This window comes from Micrasema longulum, unplaced genomic scaffold (assembly GCF_059751315.1).
Source record: "Micrasema longulum isolate JH-2025_06_02 unplaced genomic scaffold, ASM5975131v1 h1tg000730l, whole genome shotgun sequence".
NCBI lineage: Eukaryota > Metazoa > Arthropoda > Insecta > Trichoptera > Brachycentridae > Micrasema > Micrasema longulum.
In genome coordinates this window covers 467943-491996 of record NW_028277925.1, presented here as the reverse complement: position 1 = coordinate 491996, position 24054 = coordinate 467943, and the positions used below count along the sequence as shown (strand labels likewise).

General features: G+C 32.8%; 1 protein-coding gene across 1 annotated transcript in view; it reads left to right on the top strand.

Annotated features, from left to right (window-relative positions):
• Positions 1–15793, top strand: part of scrt (scratch) — a 48919-nt gene extending 33126 nt beyond the window's left edge. Inside the window, exon 2 of the mRNA XM_088230102.1 lies at positions 14190–15793. Within this exon, the coding sequence (XP_088086228.1) occupies positions 14190–15262 (1073 nt within the window). The 3' untranslated portion in view covers positions 15263–15793. The remainder of the gene's footprint in view (positions 1–14189) is intronic.
• The last annotated feature ends 8261 nt before the right edge of the window (positions 15794–24054 follow it).

Here is a 24054-nt window from a genome sequence, read left to right as displayed (position 1 = left end):
GGCCGGGCTGCCCTTTTGCGATGTACGAGTATAACGGGAAAGTGTGACTAATTGAACCCATGAACGACCACCTAAAATATAATTAAACACTGACAATGCAGCGTTCGCTTTGATGTGTTCTTCGGCCAAAGTAAACTGAAACAACTGATTTCGTTAGCAGCCTTTAAATATTTGAAGTTATCTGTCCTCTACTTTAAATCAACTGAAAATAGCTGTGACGTGGAAATTTCGTTTTATTTTGTCCTTAGGCAGTTGAAAGTAATTTGAATACATCAGTGGAAAGGTTTAAGAAGAAAGAAAATCAGGAAGTTCAGCCCTCTGAGAAATAGTACACAGAAAACGTATTCTTACACGCTGTAAAAATTAGAACATTAAATTGCGGTGCGAATTTTTGTGAAAATGTAGGAATAAAATAATATAACCTATTTTAATAAAATCGGATCCTTTGCATGGCGTCACTAGTTTTTTCGGATCACTCAACGATAAGAGAATCGTGATAGATTTCCGGTTTTTGGTGAGTCAACTGACGAATCAGCAGAACTCATCGAGAAGAGGGGAAGAGAGCTTGAGACGTCACAGGCGTCATTTCAATAATACAAAATTTAAAAAAAAATCATTGCGCTGATAATGTAAAAATTAGAACATTAAATTGCGGTGCGAATTTTTGTGAAAATGTAGGAATAAAATTATATAACCTATTTTAATAAAATCGAATACTATAAAAAAAATCATTGCGCTGATAATACGATTCATAAAAAAAATATTCTATTAACAAAAAAATATTTATTTAAAAAACGTACTTCCTCATTACATAACTTGTATTTTACCCACTTATGTATCTCTGGACCGTTCACACATCACAATCCGATCTGAAGATTTTTCGCTCTGGTAAATAATTACCTGAATCAGCCGAACTGCCGCCCTGGACTGTTTAGAATATATTCTATCTTCCTTTGTGTGTTTAGTGTCTAGCTATGGTGGCAGGGCTGAGCAGGGAAAGTGTGCTTTAATGTGCCTCAAGTTGTAAATTTCCCTGCTCCGCTTTTGTCTGCACTCGGAGTGGCGATTAACTTAACAGCCTGAGCAAACTGCCTTCCTGCCTTCCTGCTACCCTGATCCGGAGGTTAACTTTATCCAACTCATAACGAAACTTTGTTTTTATCATAGTTACCCACATTTACGGAAACGTTATTCTCTCCACTCGTCTAATGTATCCAGATATTTAGTGGAAACACGTAGCCTGTACCGCGAAATATGCCAAACACTGAATTTATTTTTATAGGTAAATAACACGTAAAATTAATTATGTGTTTGGGTAATTGGTTATTTCTATACTCTCACAGTAGAAACGTTTAAGAGAGAAACCTTGGGTATATTTTATTGCGTGTTCTTAAAATAGCATTTCAATATAAAACTCGGTACGAAGATTGGGACGCAGACGTTTCTGCATTTTATGGGATACTTCATAGTTTGCTGGAATAAATCACGTTTCTTTTATTATCATCGAATTTTTTTTTCTAGGGAGACATTTGTCTCGGAAATAGTGAATTTATTTTTGACAACATGTCCAATAAAATAAATCTCGCCTCGCTTATTTTGTTTCCTGCGTTTGGCACCAGTCTAGGAGAAGACGTTTTCTGAATACTAATAGTGGCAGCCTGACATCTCGCTCTCCAGTGGAGGCGGTGAGGATTGCGGGCACACGGCGCGTTAATTCCGCGCCAGATTTGGCTGAACTTGGTTGTCAATTAAAGGAATCCCGTGTATCGTGCGGGCCGCGTGGCTCGACACGGCTCGGCTCGACGTCGCTCCCCGAGCACACCTGAGGAGACGCCGCGAGACGTGCGGCTTATAATGAAAATCCCCCGACGTTTAATTAGCACCGAGCAAAATAAACAACAATACTGATTATATCTGCTTCCTCCCCGTCGCTGTCTCCCTCCCTCGGCGCCAGAGGGAGCGGGACGGCAGGAATTAGATAGCGCAGTCCATAGTAACAGATTTTCCGCACGGAATAAAAGTTGCCTTTTCTTTTCCCGTCGAAAAACGAGTAACAACGTTGAATTTACGGGAGCGCTTCGCTTCACATTTATTCGAATTAAACGCGACCGAGTTTAATTGTACTGTTCCTTTTATCTCAGCTTGTTGCTACTGAAATTCGTATCGCTGCAATATATTACCTACGAAATATGTAATCTGTTAAATTACCTACAAACTGTGTTTTACCGAAACAACGATAACCGCGTGCTTTATTACTAAAGATAAAACCCTGGCACTTCTGTTAACTCCGATTTAATATCATTTATTTAATGTTCGCATTTAAAGTACCTTCGCATGTTGGTTAAATTGTGTACTTAAAGGGCACAACCAAATACTTTAGATGTTTTCAAAGTATATATTATCCACTTGGATTTTTTCCAGTGTATTTTGTGGTATAAATATCACTCTTATCACAATAACGTCGGTAGTTTTATTGAAACGTATGTTAAGGTAAGCATTTTGTTTTTTTATTGTATGTTAATATCACATCTGTAAAGTTTTTTAATATACATTAAACGCCCGTAAAATTTGTTTTTTTCAAAAAAATAAAAGTTTACGCCCTCTAAGTTAGAAAAAGTTTTCGCATGTGATCACATCTAGATTTCATATGTGTATAGGTACATTTAAACGCGTGAATACGCTCCTCTTTTGTACTTTATAATATTAAATGTCTACAGACTCGGCCTAAAGGCTTTATCTTCAAAACATTATATTACGACTATTGTTGTCATATTACAATTTTATTTCATTGTACTTCTTACGGGCTTCGAATCTCACAGAAGTTATATTACACAAATTTTCATTAATTGATAATACTCTAAATTCAATAATGGTTATGATGAATATATTATTGTGTTTCTAATGAATATCTAAAATTTGAATTGCTAATTTTCATTTACGGTTGGAAACCACCACTGATCACCAGCGAACACAAAATAATCACTTTACTCGCTAAAACAATACTTGTCAGCGAAGCATTAAAATGTTCCCTAAATTGTTTTTAAGATGGAAACATTTTTAATTAAATATTCATTCCTATGACACACAAATAATAGTAGAATACTTACAATTTCATTTCCAATAATACCCTTGCACGGAATAGGTTATACGTATAACGCTAGTATGTAGGTGTGCAATAAAAGCGAGAACAATAGGCACGTAAGCAGTTATAACATGAATTCTGTGCTCCGTGGACCGAATATAGGCATATTCAGAACGTACTAAATAGGCTCTACATGTACATTATATTACTAAGTACCTTTACTATGAAGTAATTCAGGCAAATTTGCTACCTCGGCTGTAACGACGAAGGCCTGAAGCATATTACCTGTTGATAAACCACATCTACGGAATTTATTTTAAATTTGGCAATCAAGTACCAAATATTTGCTCATTCAAATATCTCCTTATATATTTTACATTGATTTAAACATACTTTCAAGGCATTTATATAATTTGTTTCAATTCTATTATTCAAGAATCTACTGATCAATCATTTTTTATGAAAATATCACGCTTTTTATTTTAACTAGACTCAATAATTCGATAAAATTGAGTTTTAAATCAAAATAATTTTTAATTTAATAAATATCACTTGCTAATTTACCTTTTTATTTGTTTCTACGATCAACTATTATATAATACAAATTTGAATGATTTTTAATAATACATACATTTACTGTGGTATTGTTTTCAATAATTTCAATAATATCGAACAATGTATTCTATAAATATAATTGTAACAATGTTGACTCAGTTAACAAAATATCGTGTTATTACAAATTAGTCGGATGGATAAATCAACACGATTTTGATTAATAGTATGATTTTCAGGACAAATATTTGTTTTTAGAGATATGTTTACTGTACCGAACGGCGTGTACAGTGTCAAAATTACAAAATCTATATTCATTGATGAAATTTTCCCAATATTCTCACTGCTCATTACAATGAAAGAAATATGTTTTAATAAAATCTCGTCAATTAACTTCTTATACCATTTTGGTATCAACAATCTGTGAATATATATTTTTGAAAGTTTAATGAATAGTTTTTCGTTATAAATTTGCTCAACAAATTGTGTTATTTATTGGCTTAAAAAAAATTCATTTTATTTTAACGCCACTAATATTCTTTACCAATTTGGGTTTTTAAAAAATAAATAAATATTTTTTGTTTGTGCTATCAATTTTTTCTTCTGGTTGACATAGAAAATCTGTTTATTTTCTATACGTAAGTCAAGTAAACGTTTACAATTGTCCAATTCATTTTCAAATTATAAGGACAGTATTTGCTGAACAATCAAATGTACGTACCATCATAATATCCGAGAAAACCTTTTTGAAATAAAATTTCAGGTACAGAGCACTAAATGTATATATTAAGCACATATTGCATACCTTTAAAAGTAATTAATATATTATGTTCGTACGATATCTTCTATATAAGTTCAATACCGCGGTAAAACCATTTGTCAATATGTTCAGGACGGACGAAAAAGATAAAAATAAATTTTAATGCAGTTTTTTTGTGTTGTTGATTTATAATAGAAAATCTATCTTACCCATCTCATGCGTCTATACGAAGTTAGTTGTGGTAGTTAAACTGGTAGTTATGCATGGCGTATTCGCTGAATTGCCTTTACGCAAATCGGGTGCGTCCTCTCCGCTGTATTGGATTTAGGGATATACTCGGTATTGCCTGCTTCTTTAGTGGGGATGATTCATTTGCGGTATTGATTTTAATTAATCAATCAATTAATGCAGGCAATCTGTTGGTCAATTTCAAAATTTAAATTCTCTAATCAATGCGGTTTGTCCCATTCAATTGAGAACGCCAAAATACACGTTTTTATTGTCATACATGACGAAATATATATTACTGATTAAGATGTTACAACTGATGAAATCCAAAGAATTAGTTCAGCGGGACCATAGAATTAAGAATAGTCCAGAAACCGCATACGCACATCAAACAGAATGCAACTCAACTACTCATAAATGAGTAGGTTTACGTTTTGATCCATTAGTTTCTTTGTAGACGTCGCTCAGTACGCAAATCCTGATTTTAATTTAACCATGCCGTGTTGTGTCCTTTTAAAGTGTAGAAATACTGCGAGGATCTTATAGAAACAGGATGCAATCACATTTCATGTGTTATTATCAAATGAATGTGTTTGTCACAAATGCATTACTTGAAAATTGAATTATTTTTCCATCTGTCAGATTGTCAAAGAAACAAAATGGAAGTTTCGTTAGTGTTGCCAGGGTAGTAATTTATTTTACCCTACTTTGCTCATATAATAAAATAAATAATGTCAATTGAACCTCGGATTAAACAACGCCGTAGTAGACATTTGGCCGACGTTATATTTAAAACGTAAAATATTATTTAACATGATATAAAAATTTCCGGTTTTTGTCAAATGAAATTTGTTTTACATTTTAAGTTCAAAGTTCATTAATTCAATTACTCTTATTGTTTGGGTCGTTTGACCCTTTACTTATCTAATCAGTTGTCGATCAATGTTTCCGAGTGCACAATAAAATTTTAGAAAAATTAACAAATAGTTTTTTTTTACCTTATATTTGTGTTATGGTTATATTCTTCGCGATCTGGCAATATTATCCGGTGACTTCAAGTATGCGCGCGGCGAAAGTATGTCTAAGTGGGGGAATTATTGAACACAGCCCGGTGTACTCGAATATGATTCTACGTTCCTTCTGGACTATTCTTAATTCTATGAGTGGGACTAAAAAACAAAATTTAATACATGTATTTTTTATTTGTTCATTTATATTCATCATTCTGCACACAGTGATATGATACATATTATTGACTATCGCAAAAAAAACATCAACGTTGCACAGTACTAATTACGTACATAATACAATATTATATCCAAAAAAAAAATTTAACATGACAACAAGATGTATTGATAATAGGTATCTACAGATGATTTAAAATAAATAATAGTAAAAGTAGCTACTCAATAACAGACTAATATAAAATTTTCGGCGCTTCCATTTCAATTTGTTAGTCCTTTTCAAACTTTGTGCTCATTTACTTTACACGGTTAACAGAGATATACAAAATATGTTTTCTAAATAGGGGTATTTTCAGCAGGAAGGGTTATTTTATAATTCAATCTGGAATTAAAATCGGCAATGGAAATTGCTAATGCAAGATGGGGAAGAGTTTGGGTTGAACGGTGTTGTTTTTGTTTTGGTATTTGTCAACCCAACTCCAGAATTCAATTACAATATAAGCACCGTTTTGTATTGTAATCTAGAACTGTACACTCCAACTCTTATACCGACCGGCGAAGAGTCCCAATCGCGAAAATAGAATTACCTCTTAATAAATGCACAAGTACTTTAATTAAAATATTATCTGAAATATTATAAAGGTGTTTCAATGGGTGCATGATTTTAATTTTGGGCCATTTTTTTCTATTAAAATTTGGAATAAAATATTCTACAAATGATGTCTAGAGATATAGAACACTAAAAATGGAGCATTCGCTACACCATACATTCATCGATTGGATACTAAAGGAACTCGAAGTTAATGCTATTTTTTTCGAAAAAAATCGTCTTTGGCAATGAGGCTTATTTTAACCTCAATAATATATTCGATAATAAGCAGATCTGCCGTATTAGGACTGCTGAATATCCAAGTTTAATTGTCACTAAACCTTTGTATTGAAAGCCTCACCCACTTACCCGGATTTGTTTTAAAGGTACTGTGTTCTCTTTTCAGATCCGTATATAGTAAAAACAATTTTTATTTTAGCTGTAATTAACGATTTTTTATTTGAAATCTCCTTTGATCACAAAAAATTCACATTTTTTTATTTTTAGAATTTACATTTACTGCTTTTAATGCCCCTATCACCATCAAAGAAACCTTGGTATACACAGTCAATTTGTCTTTCACCCTCAATTTAATTTTCTTCATTCTGACGGCGATAGGGTATGTTAGTTCATTAGCTTGTTAGTAAACCGGAAGAAACAAGTCCGATCGGGAGAACCAGGACCGTGCCCATTCCTCCACTGGCCTAATGATTGGTCATAAATTCGCTCTATTTATTCTCAAAAAGTCACAGTTTGTTGCAGTTTTTGGACTGAGTTTTTAGATATCAGACCAATTTTTTTTAAAGCAAGGCTGGCCAAGTGATTATGAGAATTGGTAGATGTTATAGAGACATGATCACCAACTTTTCATGGCCTAAGTAGCGTCGTTTCGGTGTCAACGATCGGTGGTTTGAACAAAATGGTGCCACCTGCAACGCAGAAAATGAAACATAGGCTTTATTGCGATTTAAGTTTTGAGGTCAGATTATTTCTCAAGATATTGCGATCTGACACCGAGGAAATTTTTCCTTTGTGACTTTTTGATAACAAAAATGTATGCCAATGAGCCAGCAACAATGCCAGAACTAAAGAACCAGGTAATCTGACATGTTGGTGAGATAAAGCCCCAATTATGTCGAAATATCTCAGAAAATTTAAACAAAAGGATTGTGTCATGCCAGAGAAGCCGAAGAAGGCATTAAAGCGATGTTGTGTTCTACTCGAAATTTGTGTTTTCTATGCTTTATATTAAGATTAGTTAACTTAAACATTTCTAAACTATTTGAGTTTTTTTTGTAAAACAAACAGTTCGCCTCATATTGTCACGCCATTTAAATACTATGATATAGTTGTGTAAATATTTCAAATTTTATTCTAACTAAGGTAATGTTAAAAAAAATTCCAAATATTGATTAATAAGTGGTTATGATCAAAAAATGATCAAAATCAGTTAGGGTGATGATTCAAACGAAGTATTTTTTATGACAAAAAAATATGTGTTTATCACTTGTTTCAAAGGGGTTTAAATGCCGTTAGATTTCCCAGTAAAAAAAAAATGTTTTTAGTGAGAAATTATAAATATTTTCACTAAAACCCGAGAGAAAGACGAAGCCAGTGATGGTTCATAAAACGTTAAAAATGCAAGAATCATGGTATCAAGTTGATCATTAATTTAATATTAACTACATGTGTAGGTACTAGGGACTTATATTGATTACAGGTTTTCCCAGCGCTGTTGTTTGTTGAACTACGTGATTAGAATGGATAATGTAAATCCTTGGAAAAGGACCGCCATCAATCTTACAAGGACGACAGTCGTTTAAAGGACCGTTCAATTTTAAGGCGAGCGACTGTAGGCATTTTTTCCCTTATAAATTACGAACACCGCGACACATTGTCTTACAAAATGGAAATATACGTACCGTTTATAAAAAAAAAGTTAAAAATACAGTTCTGCCTGTAAAATAGAACCAGAACCTTGAACATGCAATTTTTACTTGGTGGCTACCCTCAGGTAAAAATCCAGAAAACAAAATCGAGTGAACAAAGGTCTGTCTCATCCACTATCAAGGACAAATAGGTGTTTGATGATAATTAAAGAAAATAAAAAAATATACCCAATTTATTAAAATAGTTCACCTTTAATAGTTTTTAACAATGGGGAAGTTTAGTGGTACGGTAAATCTGAAATATAATACATTTTTGACAAGCTACGTGGACATAGATGGCATATAAATATTTTTCCAAAATGTTCATTATTATAACAAAATGATATTTATTGCCTTTGCTCAACGTAGCAAAAACCCATGATAAGAGAAAAAAAAAATTTTTTTGGAGAAATATTAGAGCGTTTTACTTTTTTGTTGATAAAAGATAATTAATGTTGTGAATTTCTTTATATAAATTTCAGAAAGATTTGAGGGTTGTTTTTATTCAGAACAAAGATGCAAAAATTTTGTAGATCTATAGTTAAGAAATGTTTACCAGAATTCAGAAATTTCTTTGAATGAAAGTTGTATTTCTGAGAGAATTTGTCGTCATGAGTTGAATCGTGGTTAAATCTAAAAATACGTCGATGTGTAGAAAATATAAAGAAATATTTAAATATCAAACTGGTAAACGTATAATGTAGATGTAAATATATATAAATGAATATTCATGTGAACCGATATTTTAAACTATAAGACCACAAAATAAGTATTAAAAAAAAAGTATAAATACTGTTAAAACACAGAAATATATAGAATACCGTAAATGTGTTAATGAAAAACAAAATAAGGTTTTTTATACCAGTAATTATATCTTAAAGTCTATCTGTTTACTTGCAATTAAATAAAAAAAATGTTTTTTTTTTCAGATAATTAATGATCTTGAAAAAATTATGAGCGTCGCGTCGTTGTTTATAAGCGTCGTGGCGGCGGCGGCGTCAATTTTCGTTACACACAAGTTGCCGGATATGACACTCGGTGCGCTGTCATACTAAAAGAGTTCTGTTGCAGTGAAAGTATCCTAAATTTCGTAAGCAGCAGTTTAAAAACCGAACAAGAAAAATACAATTTGAAATATTTGTTAACAATAATTTAACCACACAATTAAAAATTCAAGATAAAATTTAAAATATTTTTTTTCTTTTTTATTTTCTTTTTTATTTTTATTTATTTATTCATATTTTTTGCTTACAAACTATAATTGATAATAAAAATAATGTGACCTCACTGGGGTTTCCCGTGCCGAGGACACTTAACAATTTAGTTTTTTTTTATTACATTTATTTATTTATTTATATACGGCATTTCTGCCATTTACATATATGTGGTATAAAGAGTGCTTAAAAATAAAAAGATTAAAAATAAAAAAAATCGAGTATGAAATATTAATATACTCGTACTATACACATTATTAATTACTTGAAATACATACATATTTTAAAATACATTAATCAATCAAATTATAACTATTCCAACCCAATCTTCTGAAGATGATTTGCTCTTTTTGATAAAAATATGTTGGTCACTTTATTTTTTAAGTTAGGCAGAGATAAACTAAATATATCAAAATGTGATGCATATTCATTCCCGGTATTCTGTAATCTAACAATAGGTGAGTTATATTGAGCTACCGTTCGAGAATTTTGACAATAAAATATTGTAGATGTTCTGCTTAATCTAGGTGGTACATAGAATGAAATCAATTTCAGTAGATCAGGGGTATCAACCATTGGTTTTATTATTTTATATAAAGTCATAAGATCGGTCGATGTTCTTCGTTCTTGCAATTTAGTTAATTTGAGAGAGTCTAAAATTTTGTTATAATTTAATTGATTAGTAGAAAAACCCTTCTTAAAATTAATATATCTAAGAAATTTATTCTGAATTCTCTCAATAGAATCTGAGAAAGTGATTTGATAAGGTGACCATATTGGAGAATTATAATCTAGTTGGCTTCTAACAAGAGAAGTGTAAAAATATTTTAATGTGTTTATATTATTAAAATCTCTTCCGGTTCTAAGTACAAATCCTAATAATTTTACAGCTTTGTTAGATATTTTGATAATGTGCTCTTTAAATAATAATTTTGAATCGAACAAAACACCCAGATCGCTCACGGTAGAAACATCAGTAATTTTAATTTGATTTAACATGTAATTAAATAGAATCGGATATTTTATGAGAATAAACAAAGAAGACTTACTTAAAAAACAAACATAATTAACAAATATTCAGACAGTTTTAAAAACAAGGTATTTATATCCATCTATATTATTTATATTACAAAACACACAATGAAAACAACAAAAACCTGTGTCACGATAACCTATCTAATATGTGTCTTGTATACAATATTTGGGTATTACACTTGACACTAAACTTCCTTTTACAATTTGTATTGAACATGTTGTCAATAAATCCTTAAAACTCCTTGGATTTATTAACAGAAGCACAACTGATTTCAAAAATATCAATACCCTTAAAATTATCTTCTGTTCCCTAGTTCACCTACACCTAGAGTATTCCTCCGTTATCTGGTCTCCATATTATGATGTTTAGATCAAAAATATTGAATCAGTTCAACACTGATTTTTAAGAAAGAAAAGCTGGAGGTTAGGGTTATTCAGAGGCCAATATACGTATAATGAGTTAGGATTTATCTTAAATATATCTTTTCTTCAAGACTGTCAAAATAAATCCGATCTTCTAGTCGTATTTATAGTACTCAACTCACTCTTTGATGCGCCTGAACTACTACATAAAAATATTAAATATTCCATATAGAAACCTCAGACAAAACTTACTTTTCCATACTAATAACTATAGAACTAACTAAGGTTTTCATTCCCCTATACCCTGAATTCTTAGGTCTGCCAACAATCATCCCAGTCTTGATTTCTTTGATAACAAGTTGTTTTCTTTGATATGATCACTGAATCAAATTATATTATTGAATCAGGTTGTGGTCCTGTGGCTAGTGTCTCGGACTCACGGACAAAAGGTCCGTGGTTCGAATCCTACTCTACCCCAACTTGATTCCCATTTTCAAATAGTGAGGTATTTACAACTCGTTGAAAATGGCCCTCAAAATTAAATATTTGGGTAAATCATAAGAACGGAAATATTTATTTCATTATAAAAAAAAATAAATCATAAACGCTTCCACTCCCTCCCTCCAAGTCTACTAAGTACCATTGTGTCTTTCTAATTTCTTTTATAATTATTTTATATGTATGAATATGCACAATAAGTTTTTCTGGGTTATTATGCCGTGTGTCGTTCGTACTCTCTACCGACGTTTCGGATCGCGTTACAGCGTCCATCATCAGGGTTGACATCAACATTGAAATTGTCCAAATATTTGTATACAAAATAACTTACATTTCCCCAGAGGGGTAGGCAGAGAGGATAGAACGCCACACCACTCTGTCCTGGCACACTTCCTTTGCTTCCTTCACATTCATACATCTTCTCATGCACGCACGTCGATTATTCCGACTTTTCACATGCCACTTTCAAGAATTTGTTGTACTTGATCATGCCATGTCTTTCTCGGCCTTCCTCGACTTCTACAACCAGACACATTCGCATCATAAATCTTTTTAGCCGTTCTTTCATCATTCATTCGCTCCACATGACCGAACCATCGCAAAAGACCTTTCTTAATTTTGTCGATAATGCTTAACTCAGCCTTGCATTCTGCTCTAATTTCGACATTAGGGCACCTATCATACATTGTTTTTCCGCACATTCGCCTGAGGGATCGCATTTCAACAGCATTCAGTCTACTTTCGTCCCTTTTTTTCCAACTCCATGCTTCGCTTCCATACATTAGGGTTGGTACCAGAACTCCATTATGAGCTGCTAATTTAGCCTCTTGCGATAGACACTTATTTGCTACGACAGACTTTAAGGCACCATTAACTCTGTTACCGGCACTAACCCTCCTTTCAATATCCTTGTCCATATTTCCATCTCTAGTAAACATACTACCCAGATATACAAATTCTTCGACCTGTTTCAAACTATCTCCATTTACTACAATCTTACATTCAGTCATAGTTACATTTCTTTCAAAGACCATGACGTTCGACTTTTGCACATTCATTTGCAAATCACTCTCCTTGCACACTTCGTAAACCCTTGTAACCAAGGATTTGTATACAAAAGACTAGATTTCACGCCTATAATTACAACAGAGATGGAGAACATTTTAGAGAAGGGAAAATAAAAGTCTTGCCATTTACTGGGCTTATGATCTATCGTTGGCTGATTTAAGTGGCCATTTTACACACTGTGTAACATTCACCATTCTGCCTATGTTTGAACATCCATATTTCTTCAATTCTCCTTTCTGTTGATTTCAGTGAAGTGAAAGAGCTGAAACCTGTATTGTTGTGAAGAGATTCATTTGATCGAATTATTTTACATACTAGGCAACGCTTAATTTTGAATTGAAAAAATATGGATGTTCTGACATAGGCAAAATTGTGAATGTTACACGGTGTGTAAAGTGGCCACTTAAATCAGCCGACGACAGGTCAGAAGCCCAGTAAATGCCTAGACTTCTATTTTCCCTTCTTTAAAATGTTCTCCATCTCTGTTGTAATTTTACGTGTAACTTGTTTACGAAAACCCAGAGAAAAAGTGAAGATGGGAGGTCACAGTAATAAGAAAACGAATTTTCCTAGCCTCTCATTCCTTCCTACTCTCTACTCTCTCTTGGAGTGGTGTCTGCCGAGGTCCCCCCTCCCTAACTACCCTGCCGCCGACCGCCCCCGACCACCGCAACCCTCCCGATTGAACGTTGCAGATTGTGTTGGGCCGAAGATTCCCCTTGCGTCGTTTCAACTTATTTGTTTTTTAAACACATTTTTTAATACTTTTTATGTTCGAAGAATTAACTTCGAGGTCAAACATTTTGATAAATGTAAGTAAATATTAGAATTCAACCACTTGCCGACTTTTTAAGTCTACCGATTTCGAGACGTAATCGTCTCTTCGCCTACGCCTCGAAACCGGTAGATATAAAAAGTCGAAAAGTGGTCCAATGCTTATGTTCACTAACATTATTAGAATTGTTTTAATTTTGTATTTTTAAAATAATAATAATAATTCTTTATTAACCATAATACACAATGTCATACATACAAAAATAATAAAAAAATGATGCATAGTTAAATGGCGGACTTATTGCCACTAGCAATTTTTTGCGGTACAACCAAAACTAAATAAAAAATACAATAATAAAAATTATTTTTTTAACAATATACATATAAAAATACTTTTTTTTCAAAAGATAAAGTTAAGAAAACATTTTACCAAAATTATTTATCTATTTGTTTCATTTTATTTACTAAAAGAAAACAACAGCCATTAAAAAAAAAACATAAATATTTTGAATAAACCAAAATTATAGGCCAATTATAGTTTTCTATACATTACTAAAAACAATGTCAAATAAATAAGAAAAAAATATTACAATAATAATAAAATTAAAAAAATAATTTTAAAAAAAGTTTTTAAGTGTCTATTGCTTACATTATTTATATTTAAAACATTTTAATTTATTATATTCCATCTTCCTAATATTCATTAACAGTATAGAAACATTTATTTATTAGAAACACTTTTAACACTCCTGCAAGTTTTTTTTTTATTTTAGAGTTTATTCCCTTTCTATTTTGGGAATTTTATTGTAAATTTTTACAGTCTTTGTATAAATGATTGATTCGCCAATGGAATTTTTCATTTACTTTAATTGACGATAAAGATCTGTTACTTATGCTATCGTATTTTGTTGCAGGATATGGAGGTGAAATTTCATCGATGCACTTCACCGCCTACCTTCCGCGCGCGGAGAGTGAAGATAGCTCAGCGGCCATGTGTCCACCCAACCAGCCTTCGTACGCCACCCTGCAGCCTCCAGACGCCGGCGAAGTAAGGTCTTTCCACCCTCCTCCTCCTCCGCCCCCCAGCAGGAAGTCCCTGGCCATGTGCTTCACCAGCACTGGGGCAGCCCTTTCCCTGCCGCCCAAGAAAAAGGACATCTACCGGCCCTACTCGCTGGACGACAGACCCGTCCGGGCGCTCGAGTACCGGGTCCCTGCGGAGGAAGACTTGCACGCCGCCCACGCTATCTTGGACCTTAGCCAGAGTACAGCTTTCTTGCCTATCCCTCCTCCGCCCCCCACTGTACTGCAAGAGGTTATCATTGACGACAGGTTGCACGAATCACCGGAACCGGAAATCTTCGAGGACGATAAGCCGCAGTCGCTAGATATCAGGACGGGTAAAACCGTTGCCTATACTTACGAGGCATTTTTCGTGAGCGACGGAAGATCGAAGAGAAAAAACGTAGCTTCGGTGGCTGGATCTGTCATCGATAAAGTTGTCGTACCGCCAGACAGCAAAACCAAGTATACATGCAGCGAATGCGGGAAACAGTACGCCACCTCCAGCAACCTGTCCCGGCACAAGCAGACGCACCGCAGCCTGGACTCCATGGCGGCCAAGAAGTGCATGACGTGCGGCAAGGCGTACGTGTCCATGCCGGCGCTGGCCATGCACGTGCTGACGCACAAGCTGTCGCACGCGTGCGGCGTGTGCGGGAAGCAGTTCTCGCGGCCGTGGCTGCTGCAGGGGCACCTGCGCTCGCACACGGGCGAGAAACCCTACGGGTGCGCGCACTGCGGGAAGGCCTTCGCGGACCGCTCCAACCTGCGCGCGCACATGCAGACGCACTCCGCCGACAAGAACTTCGAGTGCGGCCGCTGCCACAAGTCCTTCGCGCTCAAGAGCTACCTGAACAAGCACCTCGAGTCCGCCTGCTTCCGGGAGGGCGAGCACGACGAGGCCGCCCAGGAGGACTCCGTGTGAATCCCCCTTTCCCCGCCCCCGCCGCACACCCTTCCTCCTCTTGGCGTCTCCCTTGCTCTCGCGTTTTCTTGCGGCCGTCCCGAGACACGTTCTCACTTCGGCCCCTTATGCAACTAACTGTACATACTTTGTACTAATTCTATACTAAACATCGCTCTTTATTTGCTCGTTATTTTGCGTGGGTTGTATATTATAGATACAGTACATATAATAAAGTAAATCGCGAAACGTCCAACTCCCAATGTGGGAAATAGTAATAGTATCTATTTTGAATAGGCCATAAATTAATATGAAAGTAATAATTGCGAAATGATAGGTGAATAGGTTTAGGAAACTTTATGATTATGTACTAAAAATACTTTTGTTGCGAATTAAAAACATGACTACATCCCTCCATTTATTCACAATACCTTAATATATTTATTATGATAATCATATAAAGAACCCCGTCACCCTCTCACCTCTTTCGTATTTGCTTCATAAATTTGTATTTTGCACTAAACCTTAGTGTAATAGGTTAAAATAGTTTTACTAAAAATACTCGCTGAATTACAAATGGTGAAATTACATATTTGTTATTTTCCAAATATCTTGAAATTTATTTCACATAATCAGCGAAGAAAGCAGGAAAACATAAAAATTCCCGTTATTAGTATATGCTGGTTTTCAAAAGTCATGGACAATTGTTCGTCTTACTGTCTTACTGTCTTAATGCACCAGTTGTAATTTAGCTTTTATTTCGAGTATCTAGTCATTTATTATCATCTAGTCTATCTCTTATTTCGGTTTGTCTCTTATCTAAATGAAGACAGTTTATTTCTTCTCAAAGGGTTCTACAACGAACTTGAGCAACGGTTCACACACAACGAATAAACTAATATAATACTTGTAAAAATTACGAACATAAGGGTAAAATATTGTATGGTAATATAGGTGTTGACGAAGTATGTTTGTCTCCGCTACGTAGTTATTTTACTATGGTAATGATATAATATTATATTATGTATCCCATCTAGTCGAATATTCTAGTCCGATAATGCGATAAATTATAGTAAAATGAAAATAATTGTAAATAATTATGAGTCTGAAAATTATCTTTTGTAGGCCAATTTTACAAAATTATAAAATATTTTAGTAGGACGTGCTCGTTTGAATTCGGTCGGAAGCAAAATATAAGAAAATTCCTGCAGGAATCTGTGTAAGCAATATTCAGTATACTTAAGACCTAAGATTTTGAATGTATCGCGTATTATAAAATAAAAAACATAATGTTGTGTAACTTTGGTATAACTTTAGCTGCCTACATGAGGCACTCTGTGAGAAGGGACTATCCCTTTCATGAAACATGTATCCGTCTTTAAAATCCACAAATAATAACTCATTTAAGCCCTTAGTATCTTCGGCACTCCTAAAGTTACTATATTAAGTTAAAAAATGATAAAATATTTTGTTGATTAAGGTCACTATTGATTTCATGCGTTACGTCCTTTTTAATTTGACATTCCCGTCACAATGTAAATTTTTAAAAATTCAATCATTTTGATTCATATTTCCTGTAAATTTCTGCATTGTTATTATTAATAAAATCGTTTTATTTTCCAATGTTAACCATTCTTAAATATGATCGCTAAAAAAATACTTTAGTTTGATAATTTATTAACGGTGTCAATTCCATTTCAATTAATATAAATATTGGATTAAAAATTCCATCCATCAAAAGAAATTAAAGCAAATGTTTTATTATACTATCAATATTAACTAAATTTAATAATTTTCATAATCACGAGTCATGTATAAATTTTTGATATATTTTCATTCATGATTTCGCTCTGGTTTTCAGTTTGGGAGTTATTAGACTGATAGTTTACTATGAATCCAACAATTAATCGTGATTCGTATTATTTCATCATATTATTTTCTCTTTATGTATAAATCTTCGTCTTTTCAAAAACAAGATACTAAATTTTTGTTTTAGATGCATGAAGTTGAGGTTAACTAAATTAACGCACATGTAACTTTTTACACAAAATATGACACAAGTTTTTGAATTAGTTATTTAGCTTTCTTATCTAATTTTTTAGGTTTCGTTTCCCTGTCAATTTTTCGAATGTTTATCTCAAGAAAGGTTTGTTTTATATTATTTAACACGATTTTTGTGTACATACGTTTTGTTTGCAATCACGTGTGTGGCTTTACATGGTTTGAGTGTTTAAATTATTTTGATCAAACAAAATAATTCCAAAGATGGGTGATGACCTAGTCAGAAATAGTTTTAAGTTACAAGTATTTATTACTTTATTTATAATCATGTACATTGTTTAAAAACGGCTTCGTTGATCTCATAATATAAATTTGTAATTATTTTCTTCTATAAGGTAGATACCTTACTTACTTGTATAATATCGTAGGACACGTGTTGATCGAAAGTTGTTATACAACACTCGATCCGTTTCGGAATGTAAATCAATTTTTACAGAAAAAATTCTTATGAAAATAATTTTAGAAATTAGAAAGCTCATGTTTATTTAAAGTTAAAATGTCACACGCAATGTTCCTTATTTCTTGATTTACTTTGAATCCTCTTAAATTAAGGATTCAAGTAAATATTAATGTAATATTTTTTTACTGTATATTTATTTGTGCAAAACGAGCCTTATGAATAAAAAAGCGTATATTTAGTGAAAAGAATACCAAGACTTTATTGAAATTGTATAGAATCTTTTAATGTTAATTTTAAATGAATTTGGCTAAAATATTTATATTAAGAGCAACCCACATAACGAATGGTCGGAGAAATTAATAGAAATTATTTATTTTATATACCTAGAATAAATACATTAAGATTGGCTAAGAATTCATTTATCGGTGGCTTAACGAAATTAAATTTAGTAGGCACATTGCTAATAAAAGCACTCAGATTGAATTAATTCTCTTAATTGATATTATTTCATGGAATATTTGCTGAAGCGTATACGTAGATAATTATGTGTAATATGGCGGAGAGGGAGAATCATCCAACAGCGTACGTACGTAGCCTTAGTTCTATCTGTGCCAGTACTTTTCTCACTCATTTTGCTTAACTTTCATTATTTGAACATACAGCTGTAGATATGACAGTATTTAAGATTCCAGTGAGTGGGAATATATTAGTCTGAAGTAGTCGTATTGTCTAGAAAGTAACGGTAATTTACACGTGAAATAATCAACGCCTCACTTGATTCTTCCAAACGTTTTGTAACCGGCTCTATGGAATAAATTGGATACGTGGAACTATTAGATCGTAATAAATTACTCTTGAAACACCATTTTATACTACCTGCCATGGGGTAGTAGTTATAAGAACTTGTTTTAAATCATTTCGAATTGTAAGAAGTAATGAGCTTTTTGTGTTTTGTTACTCGCCTACTTCAAATCTATCGTTATATCGATACTCCCAGTTCCGCAAAATCAGATTCAATTAAATCCATCCCTGCGCATGTGTGCCTTGCTTAAAATGGATGTTTTATTTTGTTTGTACGATAGTAGCAAATTTATAGTTTGACGGCAGACTTCAGAACTACCGCGTGACGTGCCGTTATCAAAATTAAACTTACCCGACCATTTGATATAGTATTTGTAGAGAAAAATAGACCCTTAACCAGTATTAATTATAAAAATACATTTTAGAGATTAAATGTTGTCGGTTTTGTACATATATATATACACATATAACCAAATATATCGTAGATTTTATGTGTGATTAAGTATAATTTTGTATAAATTTTTGCGGCAGTAACTGAGTCGTGAAAACTGAGTAAATGCAAATGAAAAACGGAACAATTATATTTCCTAAAAACAATCGCCAAAACAGGCGATTCTGCAAGGAAATATGCAGATTCATCGGCATGGATTTTCGGACGCGGAATAAAAGCGTCATAGTTATATCGAAAAGCAAAGCAATAAAAGCAACGAAGTAATAATTATTAGACGATAATATTAAGGTTAATTATATTGGCGTACCATTTGAATAAAATTCAAAAATCAACACAAAATTTAGCATTGGAAGATCAAATGAAATTTTTTCTCAAAATCTTTTAAAATCGTTTCTCAAGCTAAAAAATATCAAACACAGTGTCAATTAAACGCAGTATTTCGATAGTTGCCTTTACGCACTTCGAGATTTGTTAAATGGAATAAACGAAATTTTGTCTTATGACTTCAAGGTAGATTCGAGGGAAAATGTCTCAAAAATTGCCGACTTTCCACTGTGATCGGTTAAAACGAATCTTTTTAGATTTAAATATTCAAAATTATATGAATACACAAAATGTGATCCTGAAAAGCAATTCCATATTTATATACGTGTAATTATATTGTACGGTTATTCGATTGGCTACTATCCGTGGGGGTTCAGCTGCATGTTTTCGCTTGTACAGAGCGTGTCGGAAAATGTTCGTTGTAAGCGCGTTTCCCGGTAAGTAGCGACTGCGGGAAAATGTCGAGTATTCAGAAGCAATAATACTGTAGTCGGTCCGGGCGCGGACCACGGTGCCGCGTCCGGCGCCCCTAGCGATATTTACACTAAGCTAGGATAACGTAATTACCACATAATATCTCCCACTCGTATCGTCCCCGCATTAACCGGGACTTCATTCCTCGAGACCGGGATAGCCCGGGGCTCCTGTTCGTTTCCCTCCGTTGCGGGTTTTTGTGCTCTCAACACGACGTACTTATATAATATTATCAATTACTAGGCGTAAGCCATATTGTGCAGTCTATCCGACAAAAGTCTTTCATCAAAACGTTGACTTCGGTCAGCTTATTCTGAAAGGATTGAAGTCATACAAATTCCACTTTAAGGCCATATTTCTTAAATTATTCCAAATTAATCGTATTGTGGTATTAAGGTAGTCGAAGCAATAAATTATTAATTAAAGAAATTATAAGCAATTTTAGAAGCGCAATAATTTTTGGCAGTTATAGAAAACAAAATTATTTACACGTTTTGGAAGTGGAGTGACTAAAGTATTGTGTCAAATGCTTTGATTTTGGTGATGTTGAAATTAAAAATAATAAGCAATCCTTTCGGTGATTTAGGTAAATGGATGCATATTTGTAGTATTTAGGAAGTGAATATTAAAAAAATATTATTATATTTAATAACTGTATGAAATTATTTATCGTGTACTCTATAAATGTTACTCATTACTGTTATACAAATATATGTGTGTACTTATTAGATGTATCAATTTTCCATAAAATGATATTAAAACCTATCAAATAGGAAAACAAATAATAATCCCAAATTCATTACTGCGACAAATGTTTGTAAAATAGTACTTTGACGTTCTTCGTTTAATATTTATTCCATGAATTTATTTTGAACATAAAAACCATTGTTCCATTTTCCTAAACTCCAATTAGTATTTTGTGGAAGTTTATATTCTTTATTTTCGTTGTATAACTTTGATGTTATTAAACCATTTAAGGTAAATGGTGAATGACAACTTTATGTAAATTTACCAATCGTTTCCAGAGAAAAGTGAGTTATTTTAAACGTACGATATTAATCCAATGAATGAAATGTTTATGTGCTATTGAACCAACATATTTATGTACAAGATTAGTAAATGTAACTGACTCTAAATTAAGTTAAATATTTCTTACACTATGCTGTACGTGTGGTAGAGACATAGCATTCGCAAATATTATATGGTAGATTTGAAGCTATCACAATAGTTCTGCTTCATAAGAAGATAGATCTTCATTCATGAGTAGCGTCAAGAATTTATTGTTATAAAATGGATTTTTTATTTACTGTAAATTTGTGAAATTCTCAAACTGAAAGTAACGTTAGTGAAAACCATAAGAATTCAGATCAGTAGTTGCACTAGTTTAACTGAATTTTAAGATCGTACCAATATTGCATTTACTATAAAGTAGCATAGAAAAACGTAAGGATTCATAAAAGCTGTAATTATGTACATTAAAGTATTGTTTTAAATGTACCGAGCAAAATTTACTCAGACTACCCAATTGTAAGAACTTCAGGTTATGATTCCTAATTAATTTGACGACTTTTCTCTAAATACTGTTTTTTTCATCTTTCAAATTTACGAATCTGAGATATTTTTATCTTTTTCTTTTTCAGATGTCAAAAAGTAGATTTTAATTTTATAATTGTAATATTCCTTACAAATATTTACTTTACTCAAGGAAAATCCTATTCTCTCGAAATCATTTTTTAATATAAAAATAAATTAATATATATTGACTCTTGTATTGCCATTCAGCCGCGCAGAGCTTTTTACTGTCTTTTTTTTAAATGAAACACAATAAAACTACATTTACCATACACCGTTAAATGTGTGACACCACAAAAACAGACTGACATGCGTTATTGTTTACATTGTATCCTACACGAATAAAACGAATCTAATTATCCAGAAACTGCACAGCAATTAAAAGATATATGAGTAAAAAGTATATCGCGCGAATTTTGCCTGTGATCTTTAAATTTTCTCTGTATTGATGCAAATTATGGAGTTTGCAGCAATGAGCGAAACAATGTGGTTGGATTTTCTTGGAAAATATGACTTAATTGATCATTGTATTTATGCGAACTTGCGACTTTGACTATATGAATATTTAAAACACTGCAGGTGTTGCAAAGTAAATACGCATATGACGTGATTTCGATAGAGCCAGGCGCATTCGAGCAATTAAAGTATTAGAAAACCGTGCATTTTCTGGAAAATTTTTCAAAAATTTCGTAACCTCACTTTTACACTCAAAGCTCTTGCGCAGTCCCTTTTGGCTACCATTTTCAATATATGATTACAACAAATTTCTAGTCATTATCAGTTATAACTTTGCAATCACGTCACTTGTGGACTAAAGTTCCCTTATCTGTATTTCTTTGTCAACATCTGCCGTGTTTGTGCGGCTGTTTTTACATTTTGTGTAGATGACTTAATTCGGCGTAGATTTTGCAATAATTTGTTATGCTTTTAGGCAACTTGTTTAGCTGTCATTTAGTAGATGAATATAAGTATTTCTTAATCATATTAACTTCTACATTTTTTTTGAATCCGATATATAGTTATGTAACCCTACTAAATTTTACTGGAAGAATAAATATTCCTCTATCGACCTACCCGTTTTGATAACTGAGATATTATTTTTGGTATAAATTTTATTTCACATGAATGGAGATATTTAAATTATCATTAATTAAAACAGCGACTCATTATATGCCAGTCTTTAATTGAATTAAAGCGATTAATTTTGACAAGAAATCAATGTATTTGTGTAATCATGTTATGTAACCTTACATTTATGACTCAGGTTTTCTTCATTTATCCATGGATGTCAGTGCTTACCGTTCTACGGGATATTATTATGGTTCGGTTGACAAATGGTTACAAGTAAGCCCTTTTTGTATTTTACTGTACAGACTCATACATTCCAAAAGTTTTATTATAAATATGATCAAAATATTGGAAATCAATTGAATAAACAAGTAGTATTTAACCAATTATTATATTCAAGCATGTACGTATTATTTAGTGATTACAATAACCTATGAAACAAAATGGCGCAATATTCTATGTACCCTATTATGAACATCATAATATAATACATAGTAAGTTTTGTATTATATTTTCGTAATAAATAGTGTAGAAACATATTTGACTTTTATTTCATTATTTATTCCCTGTGTTCTCTAAACCTAAATGTTTGTAAAAACGGAATCGGATAAATGGTAAAATATCAATGATTTCAGTATTTTTTCTGGAAAAAAATATAAATTTCATTTGTTTCGTTTCCCTAAAATATTTGACACAAGTATTTTCTCCGAAATTGGCAAAATTCTTATTATGGAATAGTCAGTCAACAAGTGGTGGAAATTAAATTATTCTAATTAACAAACAACAAATGTTGCTTGTAATGCGCTGTGGCTCCCTTACGCATGAAGATGCTCATAAGATCACCTACATGGTATAGATGGCCAATAAAAAAAAAATAACCTTTTAAATTTCCCTCACTTCCAAACAGGTCTAGACAGAATACAAATTTGTCCTAGACAATCTAAGGGTTGTCTCACAAAAATTATTATAAAATAAATAAATAGATAATTATAATGGTTAATCCTAGACGATGGTCAAATTGTCCTTAAGCGGATTGTATCCAAAGCTCTCTATTAATTAAATCCCAGAAGAAGGGGACATCATGAAATAGATTGATAAATAAAGAAAGCATCAATTTGGAAGTGATAAATAAATTAAATAAATAAATACAGTTTTAGATGGCTGACTTTTATTAACGCATTCACCAGTGTCACCAGTCAAGAGTCAAAAAGAGCCCAGTTTAAAGGGATGCCCTTTAGGAGTGGGCATTTTCAATAAAGAAACAATAAATATTCTTTTTTTGGTATGTGTATTTTTTGTACATACACAAATCTGGATTTCTCCCGAGGGGGAGTAGGTATATATTTTTTATCAATATTCCTACAGAGATGAGGTAGATTTTTTTCAAATTCAGGATTATCGATATTCGAGCGTTTACAGGGCTTACGACCTGTCATTGGCTGGGTTGAGTGGCCACTTTACGTTTTTAACAACATTCCCCATTCCGTTTATTAGCGAATATCGACATTGGCATCATTTTGATTCCTGTATATATCCTTTTAAATGAGAAAGCATTCACTAGCGTGTTGGAGCACCATCTATGTATTGATATTGAAGTTAAGTATTTTTAATTAGCATATTACTTTATTTTATGTATTTAAGACTCTTCCGAGTTAAATTAAG